Below are 22,338 nucleotides of genomic sequence, written 5' to 3' on the forward strand. Positions count from 1 at the left end.
GGGGGGGGGGTGAGCTATTGGGGGAGGCTGAATAGGCAGGGGCTCTTTTCCCTGGAACGTCAGAGGCTGAGGGATGACCTCATAGAGATTGACAAAAACACGAGGGGGATGGTTAGGGTAAACAGACAAGGTTAGGGTAAACAGACATCACCCCTGGGATGCGGGTGTCCAGAACTAGAGGGCATAAATTTAAGGTGAGAGGGGATGGTGGGTAAGCTGCTTTGTCCTGGCTGGTATCAAGTTTCTTGAGTGTTGTTGGAGCTGCACCCATCAAGGCAAGTGAAGTGTATTCTATCAGACTCCGGACTTGTGCCTTGTAGATGGTGAACAAGTAATGGGGAAGTGAACAAGCTGGAAGATGAATCAATCATCACAGAATTCCTAGCATCTGATCTGCTCTTGAAGCCACAGAACTTATATGTGCAATCCAGATTAGTACTTGGTCAATGATGCTGCCACCACCCCCCAACCCCCACCCCCAATCAACCACCCCATCTCCCTCTTGCCCCCACCCTCAGGATGGTTCTAGTACTAGGCCATTCAGGAATGCATAGGAATTAGTTAAGTCTAGAGGTAACAAAATCATGAATCAGGATTTGGCAGACGATGAGATTGAATAAGCAAGAGTCAGGTGATATCTGTGGAAATAATGAATAGAGTGATAGCACAACGTGAAGTCAGAAATTCACTTTGAAGCCACATTTGAAACTAACAGTCTATGTCTATCTTGGTCAGTTATCGTTGAGAGGGATGAAGTCAGTGAATGGGGAATTAACCTGGCACCAGGACTGGAAATAATGGCTTCTGTCTTTGCATTATTATTGGAGGATATTATTTGTGACACATTCGTTGACCTCCTAGAGAGAACTGCTACTCTTAGCATTAATAATAGAGGTCCTGTCTCCCTGAGCAAGTAACATTCTTGAAGAGCAGACTACGTTAGTGGGTGATGGCAGTTCAGTTAATGTTGTAGTATTTTGTTTCCAGAATGCCTTCAATAAAGGGCTGCAAGGAAGATTATTTAGATAAGAATTCATTGTGTGGTGTCAATAGTGAAAGGTTATGTTCAATATTAGATTGTGGGAAGGAGATGGCAGTGACAATGAAATTATTTAAAATTTGGGTGCAAAGGAGGTAGAAACGCAAATACAATAGTAACGTACACGTCCACGTAGTTATGTTTAGAAAATGAGTTAATGAGAAGGAGAAAGGTCTCAATATGGATAAATGCAGTGTGATGCATCTGAGGCTTGCTAATTCTAAGCATGTGTTTAGTATGCAAGAATAATAGGTGAAAGACGTAGGGTTCACAGAAGATATTCCATTGAAGATCGACAAGCACTGTGAGCTAGGACATTAGGTTCAATTATTATGGCAGTGAAATTTAAAACAAAGAACTCTGGTTGAGATTTTTCTCAAATTGATTTACCCACAAGAATTAAAATTGGATGCACTATGTTTAGGTTATACCAAACCGTGCTACAACTGCACATATAATATTGCAGTCTGAATTCCATACATGACAGTTCCCTGAAGGGCGCCCAATCTGATACCAAATCTTAGGGATCTTCAACTTCAGGATGGGAGATGGATTTGAGAAACTAGATGTTCTTCATAAAAGAACATGGAGTGGAGGAAGTGAGATTTCAAAAGGAAAAATACATTGCACTAATTAGACAGTAGAAAGTTAGAAGGTGGTTAAGACTGGAGAATGGCAGGATGTGAACACAATGAACCTTTGTAACTACAGAATTAAAGTTAGTTGCTCAATCAGCAAAGCACTGAATCTCAATTTGTTTTTCCATTGTTTCTCTCATGAGATTGTGAGACTAGAGAACATGTCACACAGAGTTGCATTGTGTCTCGATTGGGCAGGCTGGTTGGACCAGATGATGTTTACCCATCCTCCTTGGCCATGTGCTTGTATGTGATTAGGCAGGTCCCAACCTGGCCTTGTTCATGGAGATCTGAAGATAAGTGTTATATAACTGTAGAGATGTTTATTCCATGTGGGCAATGAGGTGAGCGCAACCGATTTTGCCAAGGGTCAAATTCCATTTTTAACAAGTTGTATTCAGAGATTTTAACTAATACTTTGAATATTGAATTCCATGACTGAAAATATCAGAAATCAGTAATCTTCTTGTCTAATTTTCCAAATTAATTAGATTTTCAATAACACAATTCTAATTCTTCTGCATTTGCAATGGAAGTCTGATTTTTTTAGCCTCCACAATTATCTTTCGGCAGAAATAGAAACAATGCTTTAATGAAGAAATTGTCCGTGACCAACTTAAAATAACTCCTCAGCTTGAGATCTGTGATGTGTGTATTTGCAACATTTATCCATTCTGTCATTTCTTTGTTTTTTCTGGATTCTTATGGAATTGCATATGAAAGGAATCATTTACTTGTGGGAGCTTATCCAGAAGATACACACAGTCCAGAGCACTCCCATAATTGACCAACCTTTCATTCCCAATTACAATAAATGCCCACTGGTACTGGTGGTACTGCATTGCCCAGAGAACAAGAATTCTTGTTACTGTAAATTTTCTCAGTGATTTGTAAGCTCTCCTTTATGTGAGTCTTGCCTTAAAAGGTGAAAGAGTAAGTGAACTGTCACAAGCCGTATGATTTCATTTATAAACTTAAATCAGTTTATTAAAAGAAAGTCAGCACTAGCAGGAAGTCAATGCAGCAGATTTTGCTTGATTAAACAATTAAATTACATCTCTTAAGCTACAATGGTAATTAATAATGCCACAGTTTATTATTTTATGGAATCATAAAATCCCTACAGTGTGGAAACCGGCCATTAGGCCCAACAAGTCTACACTGACTCTCCGAGCAGTAACCCACTCACACCCATCCCCTTACCCTATAATTTTATATTTACCCCTGACTAATGCACCTAATCTACACATCCCTGATCACTACGGGCAATTTAGCATGGCCGATTCACCTAACCTGCACAACTTTGGATTGTGGGAGGAAACCAGAGCACCCGGAGGAAACCCACACAGACACGGGGAGAATATGGAAACTCCACACAGACAGTTGCCCGAGGCAGGAATCAAACTCAGGTCCCTGGCGCTGTGAGGCAGCAGTGCTAACCACTGAGCCAATGTGCCACCCTAAAGAGCAGAGGATGATCTGCAAAATAATTTCAGCATGAAATTCTGTGGAGGCATAGAATCCCTACAGTGTGGGAGCAGGCTATTTGGCTAGGTGGGTCCATACCAATTTTCTGAAGAGCATCCCACCCAGACCCATCTCCTTTTCCCTGTAATCCTGTATTTCCTGTGGCTAATCCACCTGACCTGCACACCTTTGGACTGTGGCAGGAAATCAGAGCCCCCAGAGGAACTGCACGCAGACACAAGGAGAATGTGCAAACTCCGCATAGACAGTTACCCAGGGCTGGAATCGAATTACCTAGGGCTTCCTGGTGTTGTGAGGCAATACGTGCCATGCCGTTCCTATGTTTCCACCTGTGGGCTTCACAGATATTGATAGCTAAACACTGTAGCTGATTAGAGTGACAAATATATCAATTTCCCAAGTGTCAAAGCCCTCTAATGTTGCTGGAGCTTGTGGATAACATGGTGCTGGCTTCTTCCTACGTGAATAGGAAGGGTTTAAAGGGATATGGGCCAAATGCTGGCAAATGGGACGAGATTAGTTTAGGAATTCTGGTCGGCAAGGATGAGTTGGACCGAAGGGTCTGTTTCCGTGCTCTACATCTCTATGACTCGAGTAGAGCAGTGGCCAGAGGTATATCCTACAAAGCAGCTCAGGATGCATCTGCTGCACTGAAGATCCAAGTCACTGACACGGACCATCCAGTGGAGGGGTTGCCACCACTGCAGTGATACCTCGACCGCTGTTGCCACAGTATATTTTAAAATATTTACAAGTTTTTACAGAATGCCTGCACTTTGACTTGTCTTTGTAGCCCCCTCCCTCTTACAGTGACTATGTCCAGGTCTCCTGCTGGGGCTCAGTACCTTGGCTGTTTCCATAAGGCCCAAATTTAAGGGCCTCAATTGTTTAATAGTGCTCCCATGGCCAGCCTGATAATGAGCCACCACTTTGCAAATCTTCTCCAGAGTCCCACTATTGCCACAACCATGTTCCTGCTCTGGAATTTAGGCTGGCATTGGGATTGGCAACTGGAAATGATATTTTAACCAGCTTTCCAGATCAATAACTTTTCATTGGAGCTGCAAACAAATTAAGTCTTCATGAAGGGCCATTGAAACATTCACCTTGTTTTTCTCTCTGCAGATGCTACCAGACTTTGTTAAGTATTTACAACACTTCCTGTTTTCATTTCATAATTCCAGCATCCGTAGAATTTTGCTTTTGCATTAGTGCGTGTTTGATAGACTGGGTTTTCTGATCCAACTTTGGCCCTAATTACTGATTACCATCATTGGAGTAGCAGAAACCTGTAGATTCGATATTTGAGTCCTGGTGAAAACCAATTTCTGTGGAGTGGTAGATGTGGATTTCGCACACCCAGTTCCATAGAGGGTGTGAACATGCTCTGGCTGTAACACTGCGCTGCAGACCCTGCTGGAGGAGCTCCAGAAGAAGACAGATCTCATGGAGATAAGAGGCAGAAAAAATCACAGCTTTGACATCCCATCACTCCCTCCTGTCATAGCTGGTGCTGTTCTCCCAATCCTCATGCAAATCATGGGGGACCCCTGGGAATATACCCTGGAATCTCTGAGAAAGTGGAGTAGCACGGCACTTTATCAGGTGAAACAGAAATCACTGGGAAAACCCAACAGGTCTGGCAGAGTCCGTGTACAGAAAACATTTCAAGTCCAGAGACCCTTCTTCATTCTTCAGCAGTTAACTCTGCTTTGTCTCCATAGACACTGCCAGACCTGCTGGGTTATTTCAGCAGTTTTAGATTTAGATTTAGATTAGATTTAGATTAGATTACAGTGTGGAAACAGGCCCTTCAGCCCAACAAGTCCACACCGACCTGCCGAAGCGAAACCCACCCATACCCCTACATTTACCCCTTACCTAACACTACGGGCAATTTAGTATGGCCAATTCACCTGACCCTGCACATCTTTGGATGGTGGGAGGAAACCGGAACACCCGGAGGAAACCCACGCAGACACGGGGAGAACGTGCAAACTCCACACAGTCAGCCGCCTGAGGCGGGAATTGAACCCGGGTCTCTGGCGCTGCGAGGCAGCAGTGCTAACCACTGTGCCACCGTGCCGTGCCGAAAACAGTTTCTGTTTTAGTTTCTGATTTCCAGCATCCCCAGCTCTTTGATTTCTTTTACCTTCATCAGGTGAAACTCTGAGAATGTCACAATAAATGCCAATAGAGTGGCTCTTGTGAGGTTTTGGAGGGACTCTTGTTTTTTTTGTGGATGATTACAGTGAAGAAGGTTACTTCAGAGTTAAACAGGATCTTGATCAGATGGGCTAATGAAATGTCAGTGCTGCATTTGGAAAAGCAAATCAGCACAGGACTTAGACACTTAGTGGTAAGGTCCTAGGGAATGTTGCTGAACAAAGAGACCTTGGAGTGCAGGTTCATATTCCTTGAAAGTAGAAACGCAGGTAGAGAGGATAGTGAAGAAGGCGTTTGTTATGCTTTCTTTTATTGGTCAGATTATTGAGTACAGGAGTTGGGAGGTCATGTTGCGGCTGTACAGGACATTGGTTAGGCCACTGTTAGAATATTGCGTGCAATTCTGGTCTCCTCCTATCGGAAGGATGTTATGAAACTTGAAAGGGTTCAGAAAAGATTTACAAGGATGTTGCCAGGATTGAAGGATTTGAGCTATAGGGAGAGGCTGAACAGGCTCGGGTTGTTTTCCCTGGAGCGTCAAAAGTTGAGGGGTGACTTAATAGAAATTTATAAAATTATGAGGGGCATGGATATGGTAACAGACAAAGTCTTTTCCCTGAGGTGGTGGAGTCAAGAATAGAGAGCATGGATTTAGGGTGAGATCGGAAAGATATAAAAGCGATCTAAATGGGCAACTTTTTCACACAGAGGGTGGTGCATGTATGGAAGTGCCAGTGGAAGTGGTGGAGGCTGGTACAATTACAGCATTTAAATGGCATTTGGATGGGTATATGAATAGGAAGGGTTTGGAGGGATATGGGCCAAATGCTGGCAGATGAGTCTAGATTAGTTGAGAATATCTGGTCAGCATGGATGAGTTGGATCGAAGGGTCTGTTTCCATGCTGTACATCTCTTTGATTGTGACAGATTGGTGAAAACTGGTGAAAGGAAACTAATGTTCCATCTTAATTGCCTGAATATTTCTGTTGGAATAACAAATTAATTGGTGATGTTTTTAATCTTGAGCCATTTGTTTCTTGGTGAGTTTTTTTTAAATGCTCCAAGCTACTCAGTTTACCCCTGTTCTGGGGGTTTAATTTTGCATTGACTTTGGAGGAATTCTCGGGATTTTTTTGTGGAAGAGTCCACTTACTGCAAAGTCTTTGTTCATATTCTAACCACCAGCTAATTGTTTATCGGGGAGGCAGTTCCTTTTTTGTGTCCTCATATAGCTGCCTTACTTGTTTGTTCACGATTTTTGCCTCAGTACAAGTTCTTCATCTGAATGACGACACGGTGATAGTGATGTGCCAATAGTCAGATCATGCTGAAAACAGTTGGTGCTTTCCAACAACGACTCTTTACTACTTTAAAAAAATAGTAAATTCATAAGCACATTTCTGGAAACACCAGTGAGCCTCGCTGTCAAACTACTGAAGGCTTTGGTTTGTTTCTGTGGGCCTGTGATTCCAAAGATGATATCACATGTCAGATGACTTTCTCTTTGATCGGTTTTCCACGAAGGATTTTGACAGTAGGAAGTACAGAATAGGATTCAGGCAGCTGCTCAATGAAACAAGCCATAGTGTTATCAGTTTCACATGATGCGTCCCCAGGAGGTGCTCGCAGCTGCTGTTCTTCAATCTCTGCAGCCCAGTGACAATCTGATAAACGTGATAAGGCAAATGGCAGACAATGAATCCAGTCATTGCAGCGATGATGATCATCTGTGCTCGCACATGGATCACTCGATTGTGTTGACTTATGCTTTTTCTCCTCACCATGCACAGGTGCAGTGCTATTGATGCATAAGAAAATGCAAACATGGCTAAAATAATCAAAAAAATTACAGCGACTGCAACAAACGCATTGGCAGATACTCTTTTGCCATATTGCAACTGGATGTTATAACACACAGAATCCTGATCATTGGTAAAGTCCAATTCCTTGATGAAATAGTTTATATTCAGTGAAAGAATGGGGATTGTTGCCAATATCCAGGTGATGGTACAGGCATTCCGTGCAAAACTTGTATTATAGAACTTATTCAGCTGCATGTTGTTGGGCTTTACAATCATGGCATATCGGCTGATGCTGATAAATGCAAGGAAAATTGTGCTGCAGCTCACAGTATAGTAGAAACTGAAGTTAATGATAATCATTACAATGGTGCACGTAGGTGAATTCTCCTTCCAGGTGTCTCCCATGAAAAGCAATGTGGCTCTGAAGGGAAGTGTGAAGCAACCGATCAGATCAGCCATGGCAAGGTTCATCAAGTAAATGAGGATGCCGTGTTTCCTGTTGTGTTGCAAAAGCATCCATAAGGCAATGAAGTTGGCAGGCAGCCCAATACAAATAATGACTGAGTACAAGATTGGAAGAGTCACCTTTTCCAACCGGTTGGCTGTAAGGATGCAGTCGGAAGCGTTGTTTGTTACATTCATGATCATGAGGGTGTTGGTTTCCATTGTCATTCAGCTGGAAGAAAATGAATAGCGTTATCCATCTGAGTATGTGATATTTCAAGCATTTTCTTTTCACTGCTATATTTACAGAGGAACCTTGATTATCTGAACGACATGGCAGGGGATTATTTCGTTTGGATAATTGAATGCCGGATAACACAATTTAACCAAGCATCGGGACCTTGCGATCTTGTTTGGATAATCTGAAATTTGGATAATCGAATGCTGGATAATCGAGGTTCCTCTGTATAATGTATGGTTATAATCTAACAGGTTTAATTGAAATCATAGGCTTTCGGAGCATATCCCTTTGTCAGGTGAAAGGGTTAAACTCTGAAAGCCTGTGATTTTAAATAAACCGATTGGAGTATAACCTAGTGTGGTGTGACTTCTGACAAGGAAATTGCAAGACCATGAAGCATGAAGAATTGAGCAGAGGATCTACGTTTATGTAGATCATTGCTCCATCCATCTCAAAATTTAATTCATTTTAAGTACAGAAGTGAACACTACTATAAAAGGAGATTGGCTAAGCAATCCTTTGGATGATTTGTATAAGATACAATCAGGTGGAATTTACAAAGTGAAAATGCTGTAGCATTGAAAAACCACCTGCTGTTAAATCTGATAAAATCTATTGTTTCTTTTTCATGAAAAATCAGAGCATGGTCATTCAGGACTTACTAACTAAATTACATTCTCTGAAATTTTATGTTTCAAAATTCCACATCCCACAATTTTCTTTACAGATTGTTTGTTACAGAAAATCATGGACATTCTCCCATTTTGCATTAAATGGTTTGCTTTTGAACCTCATTCAATTGGTGATAGAAATGACATGGGTGTGAAATAAATAATATTTTAGTTTGTTTTAGGTGCTGGCTATCACCAAGCAAGACACAAATTACATAGATTAAATCAATGAAATGTTGCCATGTCTGATAAAAAATATGATGAAACAGTGACACAAATCCTGCATAAAACCACCATTGACACAACTTGCTTTCCTCATTCTGGATGTAATCACTGGTTTGCAGATTGAGGGAAAAGAGCAAGTATGAAACAAATCATTGATCAGGAAGCTAGGCAAGTCATGCCACCATCTTTACAAGGATAGGAAAAGTTGTAAGGAACTCAGTCTTATCAGGTGCTGTATAAGGTAATGGTTCTGAAAGGGTTAATGTTTCAATCTGATGATGTCAGACAGTCTTGGATTGACAAATCAACTGATCAGTTCTGGATCTGGAGGGGCAGATCTGTCTTTTTTGTCCCCCGATTGTCTGAGAAACTATATTTAACCTGCTAATGTTACCTAACTGTTTTCCTGTAATAAAATGCATCTTGTTAAGTCAAGAGCTTCTTGTGAAGAGTCACTGGGTCCCACTGTAAATCAAATAGGCTCCGAGAGTCAACCTGGGAAAGAGGAGTGGTGGCTGTATTCTATAAACAAATACGCCGGGTATGTCACTGAAGGAAGGCACAAGATCACGATCTTTCGTCATTGTCTCAGGCTTAATGTGATATAACAAGAGTACATTATGTTGCAACAGTCTTGCTGTCATGTCTCTGGGTGGATTTTTTTTCAAAGCAGTCTAAGTGTTGAAATTTTTGCTGGCCAAAGAAAGCTAGCTGGACATGGGCCAGAGGAACCAGGTGCTTGCTGGTAACTTTAGTGTGGTGCAAGAATAATTTCTGGTCTTCAAGACACATAAAGTACCTTGAGGTGTAGTGTTTTAATGAAAAGGACTCTGGAGTCACATTCCTCATAAGATCCTTCGAGCTTGCTAAATCCACCAAGAGGTGTTGTAATTCTGTTATTCAGTCGAGTCAGTTGCCACTTGCTGGCTGACATCCAGCAACCAGTTCTATCCAGTATGACAGGAAGATCAACATCACTGCTGGCAAGCAAGAGTAGGAAGAAATACTTAATTTCTGCCCTCAGATGATATTGCATCAAGCTGGAAGACTCAGACACATGTGATTTTAAAGATTTAATTGATAAAGTGGAAATGTTCTGAATACTCAACTGCCCAGTTGCCATATTATAAAAAAAAGGATATTGAAACATTAAGGAAGGTTGTAAAATGATTTGCAAGGATTAAACCAGAAATAAAGAATTGAGATTAAATACAATAAGAATAGATGATTGGAAAGGTATCTCTTAACAAATTACAGATCTTTTAAAATTATGAGTTTTGACAGAGTAAACTCAAAGGGAGTGCAGAGAAGATATGAAAACTAGGGACCACCTATATGAGAGCGTAACCAAATTAAATAGTAAAACTTAAATATGGAATAACATGCTATTCTGATAGAGTTAGCTGAGGAGGAATGGAAGGATCAAAGCCAGCCAACTTGCTAAGCCAAATGGGCTGTTTCTGTGCTGTACTTCATGTGACACTTTGCGACTTAGTCTAATCTCCCATATGGCACTGATCATACAGTATCAAATGGCTCCCTTAACTTCTGTACAGGTGGGTGAGTTTTGAATAAGTGAAAATCTTGCCTAAAGTTTGTGCTGAAGTGTGATGTGTTATTTTAAGTGTTGTATTTGAAGTATGATTGAAAGTAAGTGTGACGTTGACAGAACGTTAATGCTATATCCAAGACTCTTAATAGATTCCAGTTGGAGCTTGCCCATATTTGGCAAGAAAGTTAATGGCTTGACCATGGAGTATTTACTTTTTTGAAAGCATTGGAAAATTAATTTTGCTCCTGAAAAAACCTGAGTACACATTCCAGCAACTGTTACTGATATAAAGAGAGCTAGGCCATGTTGTGTTTTGTCTTTTAACTATCAAGTTTAATATTTTACCACCTAATGAGGAACATGTCAATAAAGACAGAAAACTTTAATATTGCTGAAAAAAGGGACATGATGTTCATGCTTTTCACTTACTCACTGGGACAAACACAAAAATGCCAAAATTCAATCACACTCTACATTAAAGGAGAAAATAGTTTTAATTGGTTAAGCAAGGCAATTCTGATTAGTCAAGGTGTTGTCATAGAGAAAGCGAAAGGGAACTATGAGCACTTAAAGTTCCTAAATAGTTTTTAAAGTGTGCAAAGCTGGGATATCCCTTTTCGCAGGACATGTGTCCCTGTGTAAAAATATAAGTTATGTCAAGCAAGTGTAAATGAGCCATATTATAAGCTCCATTGGTTACCACAAATTGGTTGATAGTGGAGCTATTGACACACCCAGGATTGTTTATAAAGTGCTGTCTAATTCTGGAATTACATGTAATTTTGTTTAGGGCTGATTGAGTATGGTCTGTACTCTGCCTATTTTGGTGTTTTGGTTCAAACCATCAATGATTGGAATATGGTCTACAAACCTGACATCGTATCAATGCTGAAGTTCATACCTGATGTTGCTTAAGTCTCTGACGGGCAGAATGTCCTTTTGAACAGGTGGCAATATCCTGTTAGCAGAAGATACCACTTGCTTCGCTACTTCATAGTGGCAGTATGCAATGGTTTTCTTAACCTGTTTTCTTTGACTTTTACATGATAATTTGAGGTAAATCAGGTCCCAAAGTAACAGCCTTTGATATGTTGATAAGTTAGTGCGATAAACAATGATCTGATCAGATTAGCCACAGAATCATAGTGTCTGCATCCAGCTTGCAACATTAACAAGTATCTAGAGCCATACTTGCAAGATTGCTGGTTAGGCCAATCTTATAATGCATAGAGCTACACAGATCTTAACACATATACTGACTGCTGAAGGTAGGCTTGTGGTAGATAAAGGTGGAGGAGCCATTTGGATATTTGTGAACTACTATGTCAAGGAGAGAGTGTACTAAATTGTTCCATCTCAAAACTGAATTTGAACACAGAGTTTATTAAGATTATAAGGAAATAATTACTTCTGGCGGGAATTCAAAGATCAGAAATAGGAGATTGGAGATCATTCCATCAAAATATGAGTTTCTTGTGGACACCGATGAAAATATTAGCAAGCACCAGATACAGAGGAGATCTGATGGTGCACCATCTATTGTGATACAGGGTATTATTAAAACAGAAATTGATGGCATGAGTTGCTAAGTTCATAACTTAAATTAGTACAGAATCAGAAAATGAAACCGTGATGATACTGCTGGGATATTGAGTTGTGGCACAAATTTCTATGGCTTCCTTCAATGGCATATTCATAACACAGCTCACAATGCCAAGCATTGCTATCCATATGTTGGTCATGTATAGATCTCTCCATGGTGAATGTATTAATTCCTGAGTAACAAGGGATCCACCCCTTTGGTTGGGTGCAACAAGGTTAATTTAAAAATGAATATCTTCTCTTATGGTTCCCTTTCTCACAGATCCAAATGAACTATGTTTTAATAGGAGACAATTTAATCAGGCTTTCTTGAGTTAACAAAGAGTGAGCTTATCCATTACTAAATGCAAGAAAAGTTAGTAGCATCACAAACATACAAACAGATTGGAAATTTGGTGATTCCAAAAAGATAAAAGTTTTTAAAAATGTGAAGAGATGTGCAGATCAGTCTCTGAATTGTTTGCAAAGTATTGATAGTTGAACATTTTGGCTGTTATGGTGGAGATTACTAGCAGTATTGATGTTGGTAATCGAACAATCAGTTTCCCAATCCTTAGTTTTGCAGATTAGCTGCGATTCTGCAGTTCTATTACGTTTTGACCATTATTGAATTTCAAGTGAGAGAGAGTCCATTTGTTGTGGCCGTGAGCAAGATGACCTCGAACAATCAGAGTGAGAGATATTTATCTACCTGCAATACAGGGGTAATTATGGGATAGTGCTTCAACTGTGTCACAGGCTGTTACATAGAAAAGTGTTCAGTCCCACTAACAGACTCCAGTAAAGTTTAAAATGACTTTTTAACTGTTGCCCTTATTGAGTATTTTTCTCTTTGAAGACAATATGTCTCTGCTGTTTGGGACATAATTTTTAGAGATTGTGGCTATCCCTCGAGGTTGAGGATGATGATTTTTGTTCCTTTGATCTATTTATGGGCTCTAAAGTGGCTTATGAGTCCAAACTTGGCTTTGAAAATTCTTCCGCATTCACGACATACACTTCCACCTGACAGATTAGGCTTTGCTGTTGCTGCCTCATTTTCCATTTTCGTCTCTTTTCTTCTAATTCTGCACATCTTCAATGCACTGGGGTAGTTTGCTGTTGAGCACACCATGTCATGAGCCATTCATTATGTTTGTCATCACAAGAGATCCCAGTCTAGTCTGTTTTGACTCCCCTCTTTCCCAATGTGAAGGGCTGCTGTTTGAAGTTCCCTTCATATCCATAGGTAGGTCCCTCTCTCCAACCAGGAGAAAGTGAGGTCTGCAGATGCTGGAGATCAAAGTTGAAACATTATTGCTGGAACAGCACAGCAGGTCAGGCAGCATCCAGGGAACAGGAGATTCGACGTTTCGGGCACAGGCCCTTCTTCAGGAATGAGCAGAGAGTGTTCAGCAGGAGAAGATAAAAGGTAGGGAGGAGGGACTTGGAGGAGGGGCGTTGGAAATGTGATAGGTGGAAAGAAGTCAAGGTGAGATGATAGGTCGGAGTAGGTCAAGAAGAAGACTGCAGGTCAGGAAGGCGGTGCCGGGCTGGAGGGATTCGGCTGAGACAAGGTGGGGGGAGGGGGGATGAAGAAACTGGTGAAGTCCAAGTTCATCCCCTGTGGTTGGAGGGTTCCCAGTCGGAAGATAAGACGCTCCTCCTCCGACTGTCGCGTTGTTGTGGTTTGGCGGTGGATGAGTCCGATGACCTGCATATCCTCGGTGGAGTAGGTGTGGGCGCAAGTGTTGCACCTCCTGCGGTTGCAAGGGAAGGTGCCGGGAGTGGTGGTTGGGTCGGTGGGGGGTGTGGATCTGACAAGGGAGTCGCGGAGGGAGTGGTCTCTACGGAAAGCTGATAGGGGAGTGGAGGGAAATATATCCTTGGTGCTGGGTCTGTTTGGAGGTGGCGGAAGTGACGGCGGATGATGCGCTGTACATGGAGATTGGTGGGGTGGTAGGTGAGGACCAGTGGGGTTCTGTCCTGGTGGCGGTTGGAGGGGCGGGGCTCAAGGGCGGAGGAGCGGGAAGTGGAGGAGATGCGGGGGGGGGCACCGTCGACCACGTCGGGGGGGAAATTGCGGTCCTTGAAGAAGGAGGCCATCTGTGTTGTACGTATTTTGAACTGGTCCTCCTGGGAGCAGATGCGGCGGAGACGAAGGAATTGGGAGAATGGGATAGCAGAGTCTTCTTCTTGACCTCTCCGCCTCCATCCTACTCCGACCTATCACCCTCACCTTGACCTCTTTCCACCTATCACATTTCCAATGCCCCTCCTCCAAGTCCCTCCTCCCTACCTTTTATCTTCTCCTGCTGAACACTCTCTGCTCATTCCTGAAGAAGGGCCTGTGCCCGAAATGTCGAATCTCCTGTTCCCTGGATGCTGCCTGACCTGCTGTGCTGTTCCAGCAATAAAGTTTCAACCCCTCTCTCCAACCAGCCACTTTGGCCAAATCAACCCTCTTTAAAAAAACATATTTTGGATTTCAGTTTTACTATTTAAGAATGTCCACAATACTGTAGGGTTTTTACTATTTAAGAATGTCCACAATACTGTCGGGTTTTGACATGTCATCATGACACTTACAACACCACTTGGAATTGAAGTTGAATTTGAAAATCAGACAAGTCATGAGGTATTTCACAATATATATGCACTAGACCTACTGGATGTGCTTTCAAAGACTCAGCATTTTTCTAGAACATTGACTGGTGGCAGTAGACTCAAGAATAACTGAGTTTAAATCAGTAAATATGTCTTCCCGCTGGATGTGTTATGTAGGACGACCAAAGTTGGAGTGTTACTCTGGGAGTAAACGCCTTGCTATTGAAGAATACACAATTGAACAAACTCATTACATGTTTGGTGTCGTTTTTTTTTTGTATTTTCTATTTTTGTTTTAATCTTTCACTTTTTTTTCCACCCAGAAGTGTTATCACACACAACTGAATGACTTTGTGGTGGTTTTAATCAAACTGTCAAAACATTTCAGTTGTTTACAATATGGGGATGTTTCATGCAGGCTTTGATTCAATGTAGTTATCTATTGAAGCAGAATAGCAGCACAAACAGGTCAACTTAAAAAGCTAAAGATATTGTTTATCCCAGACCAAGTGACGTGTAGGGCACAATGTAGACTAGTTATCTTTCAACTATCACGCAGTCTCATCATTGCTCTGTTCTGGGACTATATCTCACCTCAGTACAATCAACCTGCTTGGAAATAAACTTTTAATATGCTATCTTGATTACTTGTAATCAACCAGGCAGCACTTGCAAGATCCAGAATAAAATTCTGTTTTAACGTGTGATTTTGGAATTTGGCAGCACTTGCTGAACAGTCCTGAGCTACGTTATCTACCAACTTAAGATGACTAGATGAGCTTCTGATGTGACTGTTCTATGATTTCTAGAAGGGACATACAGTCACACATTTACAAAATACCAGGAATATGCTTAAGCCTTGAAAGTTTTTGAAATCGCCAGGAACTTGGAGAACTTATAGTTCCATGTTGCTTTTTCCATGACAATACCTTGGCTAACCAGAGTTGACTTGCCAACAAATGAATGCGCTTTTGCCCGTTGTATACGTCGTTGTGGGTAATGAAATTTCGCAATTTTGTATTTGTCTGGCTGAGTGCATGACAAAAAGCTTGGTAAACAGGTCACTTTCTTCAGCGATATTCGAGAGAGAAAGCATTAGAAATACAGAGCCTGTTAATTAGGATAGAATCATGGAATGGTTACAGTATCGAATGAGATCATTAAGACTGTGAGACACGTGCTGGTTCTCTACAAGATTGATGTAGCTAGTTCACTGCCACATCCTTTAACCATTGCTTGGCAAATGTTTTTCTTTCAGGTACAATTCCCTTTCAAATGCCATCAGCACCCAACAGCTCTGGAATGCACCAGCTGCTGGATGGTGTAGGAATGTTTGAATATATATGTATATTTTGTGCAATAGTTTTGTTTAAAACATTAACCAGTTTTTCTATTACTGATTCTAAAAGAGCTGTTCTTATAATCCTTCTGTACCGAATGATTCAGATGTTTGAGTTCATCAAGGCAACAAAAATATTTTCACGAACACTGTGGTTTGCAGTGGAAACAATAATAAACACAATAGAATTTCCCTCACCATCCACTTGTCTGGTTTGCATTTCCCACTGCAGTTTTAATAGCTGTGCGATATTCTTGAATAAAAGTTCTAAACACAGATTTAAAGGCAAGCAATTTGCTTTCTTACTCTGAATTCCTAGTGAAGAACTTTGATTTACTAACATGTGCAATGCTGCACGGTTTTAAATGCTGAAAATAATTCAATGAGCCTGGAGAATATTCCAGCGTCTATACACAGGTCATTTTTTTCTTAAAATTACCAAATATTGGATGTTTCAATGCTGAATTTCAACACAATTTCTGTTTTTTCAAAGAGGAACAAACATATTATGCCAAACTGATAGGATTTCAACGTCAATCGCAGAGTACTGTAAACAGGAAACCATTTCTGAGAACCACAATGAATAATCTTGAGCAGAACCTTGGTTATGGTTTTCAAGACAATTTTCTGCAATACTGCTAAACGTACATGTTTTGGAAAAGAAGCCATGCAAATATGTAAAAGGACTTCAAACAAAGTTTGACTTATCATTGCAAAATAACAAGTGCAAGGCCTAGCATGGCAGTCTTGTATGATTGCCTTGACTATTTTGATTTTTTTCAGAAACTGGATTTTACTGAGGAGCTACTTGTGATCATTGAGGCTATTAGTTGGAAGACTTTCTAATGCTCTTCTTTTTAGGCAGGATTAAAGATGGTTTTCTTCCCCATCAGTGTGATGGGTTCTGAGATAACTGATAAGTGCAATCTGCAGTCTGTAGATATTTGGGCCATGTGGATATCTGATTTATTTATTGGTTAGTGTGTTCTCCCCAACACCTCAGCATTGCCTCTACAAAGTCTTGATGGGTTCAGTGCCTTCCTGGGTGAACCCTGTCTATTTTGATTAGCGACAAACCATGAACTGTCATGAGTTGGCAGGGATGTTTGAGGACAACCCCAAGTACTTCTACTGTCCATCTAGAAGCCTCCTATTTTTACTGCATTCCTAGTAAAATGGTTGTCTTAGAAGTCTGATTTTGGATATACAAACAGATATGCAAGCAATATATACAAATCAAAGATTTGGATAGTGAAGAATTTGTAAAATGTGTTCAAGAAAATTTTCTTTATCAATACATAAATGTTTCTACTAGAGAAGGAGCAAACCTTGACCTTCTCCTGGGTAAAAAGACAGGGAAATTGGCTGACAGAATCATTTCTAACAACTTACCCACCTCCAATGTCAGACTCACAAGTCTCTCGTCCTCAGGCTTTCCTGAGAAGGTAACACTTTGGGTCTAGTGAGCATATTTCTATTTATTTTAAAATAATTATGGAAAAAGTTAAGACTTGCATAAAAAATATTAAAGTCTTCAATTGGAGGAGGACAAATTTTAATGGTATGAGACAAGAACTTTCAAAAATTGAGTGAAAAAGACTATTCGCAGGTAAAGGGACATCAGATAGGTGAGAGGCTTTTAAAAGTGTGGTTACGAGAGTTCATTATGTTCCTGTCAGAGTGAAAGATTAGGCTGATCGGATCAGAGAAGATATTGAGGTTCTAGTTAAGGATAAAAAAGAATCATATATTAGATATAGACAATTAGGCTCAAATGAATCTCTTGAACATTATAAAGAGTGTAGGGGTAGATCAGGAAGGCAAAGAGAAGGGATGAAATAGCCTTGGCAAATAAGGTTAAGGATAACCTAAAGAGTACCTAAAGAGACAGTAGAGCATCATAAAGATCAAAGATCATATCTTTGCATTGAACCTCAGGAGATGGAAAACATACTAAATGAATGTTTTGCATCAGTTTTTATTGTGGAGAATGAACTGGAGGCTTGAGAACTTGGGGAAAAATATTGATGTTTTGAAAACTGTTCACTTTACAGAAGAGTAAGTGCAGGAGATCTTTGAAAGTATCGAAGCGGATAAATCTTTAGGACCTGATCTAGCATATCCTAGGACTTTGGAGGAAGTTAGGGAAGGAATTGTGGGGCCCCTTACAGAAACGTTGGTATCATCTATAACCACGAGTGAGGTGCAGGATGACTGGAAAGTGGCTAATGTTGTGTCTTTATTTAAGAAAGGATGGAAGGAGAAGCCTGAGAACTATAGACTTGTGAGTCTGACATTGGAGGTGGATAAGTTGTTGGAAATGATTCTGAAAGATAGAATTTATATGCATTTGGAGAGGCAAGGAATGATTAGGAATAGTCACCATGATTTTGTGTAAGGGAAATCGTGTCTCACTTACTTGATTGAGTTTTTTGAAGAAGTAACCAAGAAGATTGTTGAGGACAGAATGGTAGATATTATTTACTTAGACTTGGACATGGTAGACTAATTAAAGTTAGGTCACATTGGGATTCCGGGTGAGGTTGCCAATTGGATACAAAATTGGCTTTATGGTAGGAGACAGACAGTGGTGGTGGAGGATTATTTTTCAGGCTGGGAGGCATGTGACTAGGGGTGTTCTACAGGGATCGGTGCTGGGCCTACTTTTATTTGTCATTTATATAAACGATTTAGATGAAAATACAGGAGCCATGGTTAGTAAGTTCATGGAGGACACCAAAATTGGTAGTACAGGTGGGCAGTGAAAAATGCTATTTAAAATGACAAAGATCTTAATCAATTGGGCCAATTGGCTGAAAAGTGGCAGACGGAGTTTAATTTGGATAAATATGAGGTATTGCATTTTGGTGAAACAAACAAAGGCAGGATATATACAAACAAAAGTAGAGCCAGGGTAGTGTCGAAGAACAGAGAGACCGATGGGTTCAGATACTTAGTTCTTTTAAATTGGTGTCACAGGTTGACAAGGTCAATAAGAAGGTGTTTAGTACGCTTGTCTTCATTGCTGAGATTTTTTAATATTGGAGTTGGACATTATGTTGAGGCTGTATAGAATGTTGGTGGGGCCTCTTCTGAAGTATTGTGTCAAGTTCTGGTTGCCAAGTTACAGGAAGAATGTTATTAAGCTGGAAAGGGCTCAGAAGAGATTTGTGAGGATGTTACTAGGAACGAAGGGTATGAGTTATTGGAAAGGCTGTATAGAATGTTGGTGGGGCCTCTTCTGAAGTATTGTGTGAAGTTCTGGTTGCCCAGTGACAGGAAGAATGTTATTAAGCTGGAAAGGGCTCAGAAGAGATTTGTGAGGATGTTACTAGGAACGAAGGGTATGAGTTATTGGAAAAGGCTGTTTTTTTTTGCACTGGAATTTAGAAGGTTGAGGGGTGACCTTATAGAGGTTTATAAAATCATGAGCAGCATGGATAAGGTGAATGGCAGGTGTCTTTTCTCTAGGGTGAGGAATTTCAAGACTAAGAGGCATATTTATAAAGTGAGAAGAGAAAGATTTTTAAAAAGACAGGTGGAGTAATTTGTTTTCACAGAGAGTGGTTCATGTGTGAAATGAACTTCCAGAGGAAGTGGTAGATGTGGGTATAATTATAACATTTAAAAGACATTTAAATAAGTACATTGCCCTTGAAGGGAAGTGGACCAAGCACAGCAGCTGGGACTAGTTTAGTTTGGGATTATGGTTAATGTGGACTGGTTGGACCAAAAGGTCTGTTTCCATGCTGTATGCCTCTATGATTCAATGTCCAGTTCTGTGAATCTTATATAACATTACAGACTGGCAGTAACTCCCTCAGCCTAAATCTTGCTTACACATGGAATTGAGCTCCTTCACTTTGGTCCTGACAAATAACCTCAACTCCCACCTTGTGAATTATAGTATTTCCATTCTTCCACAGCACTCATCATGTGACTGAATGAGGTGACCAATTTAGCGCAGTCATCTTCACGCACAGTAAGCTGGGATGCTTCAAGTTACTTTAAAGATCTGGTGAGGCTGGAAAACCTCCATCCCAACCATTCAAGGCGATCCTAGATGTGAAAGTATAGTTCCAACCCTGTGCCCTTTTCAGAAATCACTAATATGTAATTGACCTCTGATAAATTCTGTACACTTCTGTTCAGAAGAAAATTATAGCAAAAACACTGATTTTTAAAAAATCCTTGTTTTTCACATTGCTGCTCCTTTAAATCTAAGGTTTACGTTTGATCTTCCCAGGTATTTCAAAGATTCAAACGAAAAGATGTTCCATCAGCTGTATGTATAAATTCATCTTTCAGTTCTTGTTGCTCAGCCTTTTGGGTGGTCATTGAGTCAATCAATAATAATTTATCCCTATTTTCACAAGTCAGACTACTAAAAAGGTATCTGTCGAAGAGTGTGGTGCTCTCCAGTGGGACCCGAAGGTTTTAGAATGACCCAAGCTTGTCAATGAGGTATAAAGGAGGACAGAATAGAGACAGAGAGCTGGGTAATAGATTCCTTTATGACACAATTACAGGGGAAGAAGTGGAGTTCTCAGACCCAGGCCAGGAAAAGATGAAGGTGAAGTCTCACTTAGCTGAAGGGTCGCACTGGGGTATAATAGAGTCTGAATATCTAGCTGATGAAGTTGTGTTCCAGGGAAAGTGGAACAGGATCGGGTAAAAGGTCAAAGGAACATATCCCATGTGGCATATATCACTGGCGGAGGCCACCAGTGAGTCAAACAGAGTGCTCAAGCTTGCAGTTCTTCGGCAAAGTGCAAGTTGCTTTGAGTTTGTTGACTGCATTGATTTTTTCTATGAGGCTGAATAGGTTTCCTCACCCTATCTTCCCAAGCTCACTGCATTAACTGGTATTTCAGCCCTAACAGCAATGATCTTGTCCAATTCGCACTCCTGGAGCAACTCTCCCCTCGCTGGATATCCCGGAATTGACTAACTCTTTTGGTGCCAGACATGGCAGTACAAGGCAGGGATGCTGGGAGCAGCAGGTCAGCTCAGAGTGAGTGAGTTCTATGAGAAAAAAGTGAAGTGCCCAGGGATACAGCCTGGTGTAGTCCCTGAGCAGGGTGTGTATCCCTGAGTGCACAGTATCCTTACTGCAGCATTAAAATGATGGACCAAGGCACAACACTGAAGCTCAGAAACCTCCTGTAAATGGAGGTTCACAGAGACTGCCACAAGGCAGATATCAATGTCTGTGGATAGGAGGTGTGTGACTGATGCCCATAGAGCTGAATCAAAATGTTGGTGCCCTGTGTCCAACATAGAAGTTGTTTGGTGCAAGAGGTGAGTTGAATCCATCAAAACCCTCACTGGTTGACATATTGGGTTTTCCTGACAGCTCAAGTGTATGGTGAGTCTGGTATGATCACAAGCCCAGGTGAGTGGTGCTGTTAACAAGACATTTAATAAGCAACAATTTCTATCCTCGGAACTCACTGCTGCCTGAGAAGATTCTTGCCACGTTGCTTGCAAATAGTGAGTGGGATGCAGTGAAATGAGTGCAATATTGAGATGGAGCTCCCTGACATCTTGTTCAATTCTACCACAATTGAACCTGGTAAGATTTCACCCAGAGTTACCCACTGGGAGATCAAAGGAACAAAGCCAAGTTTCAAACTTCGATAAAAACCAAAAGAACTGCCGTTGGCTGTGAATCAGAAACACAAACAGAAGTTGCTGGAAGAGCTTAGTAGGTCTGGCATCTCCTCCCCCCCTCACCTATTGTACTTTCTCCTATGCTTACACCTATGCTACTTTCTCCCCAGCCCCACCCTCCTCTCACTTATAAAAAAGATCTACAAGCCTGACCACCCTGGCCGACGCATTGTCTCAGCATGCTCCTGCCCCACTGAACTCATTTCTACCTACTGTCCTATCCCCCCTAGTCCAGGAACTCCCCACATACGCTCGAGACACCACCCATGCCCTCCACCTCCTCCAAGACTTCCGTTTCCCCGGTCCCCAACGCCTCCTCTTCACCATGGATATCCAATCTCTCTACACCTCCATCTGCCATGACCAGGGCCTCCAAGCCTTCCGTTTCTTCCTCTCTCAACGTCCCCAACAGTACCCTTCCATCGACACTCTCATTCATCTGGCTGAACTGGTCCTCACCCTTAAAGATTTCTCCTTCGAATCCTCCCACTTCCTCCAGACCAAAGGGGTTGCCATGGGCACCCATATAGGCCCCAGCTATGCCTGTCTCTTTGTTGGCTACGTAGAACAATTCATCTTCTGTAATTACATTGGCACCACTCCCCACCTCTTCCCCGGCTACATTGATGACTGCATTGGCGCCACCTCGTGCTCCCGTGAGGAGGTTGAGCAATTCTTCAACTTCACCAAAACATTCCACCCTGACCTTAAATTTACCTGGACCATCTCTGACACCTCCCTCCCCTTCCAGGACCTCTCCATCTCCATTAATGACGACCAACTTGACACCAACATTTTTTACAAACCCACCCACTCTCACAGCTACCTGGATTACACCTCTTCCCACCCTACCTCCTGCAAAAATGCCATC

At 41.3% G+C, this 22,338-nt stretch overlaps 1 protein-coding gene across 4 annotated transcripts in view; it reads right to left on the reverse strand.

Annotated features, from left to right (window-relative positions):
• Window positions 1–6,175: 6,175 nt before the first annotated feature.
• LOC122564808 (probable G-protein coupled receptor 82) overlaps window positions 6,176–22,338 on the reverse strand; it is an 86,525-nt gene continuing 70,362 nt past the window's right edge. For all 4 annotated transcript variants that reach the window (XM_043720080.1, XM_043720077.1, XM_043720081.1 and 1 more), the window contains exon 2: window positions 6,176–7,810. In XM_043720080.1, coding sequence (XP_043576015.1) covers window positions 6,814–7,806 — 993 coding nt within the window. In that variant the 5' untranslated portion in view covers window positions 7,807–7,810 and the 3' untranslated portion in view covers window positions 6,176–6,813. The remainder of the gene's footprint in view (window positions 7,811–22,338) is intronic.

This window comes from Chiloscyllium plagiosum, chromosome 30, assembly GCF_004010195.1.
Source record: "Chiloscyllium plagiosum isolate BGI_BamShark_2017 chromosome 30, ASM401019v2, whole genome shotgun sequence".
NCBI classification, from domain to species: Eukaryota; Metazoa; Chordata; class Chondrichthyes; order Orectolobiformes; family Hemiscylliidae; genus Chiloscyllium; species Chiloscyllium plagiosum.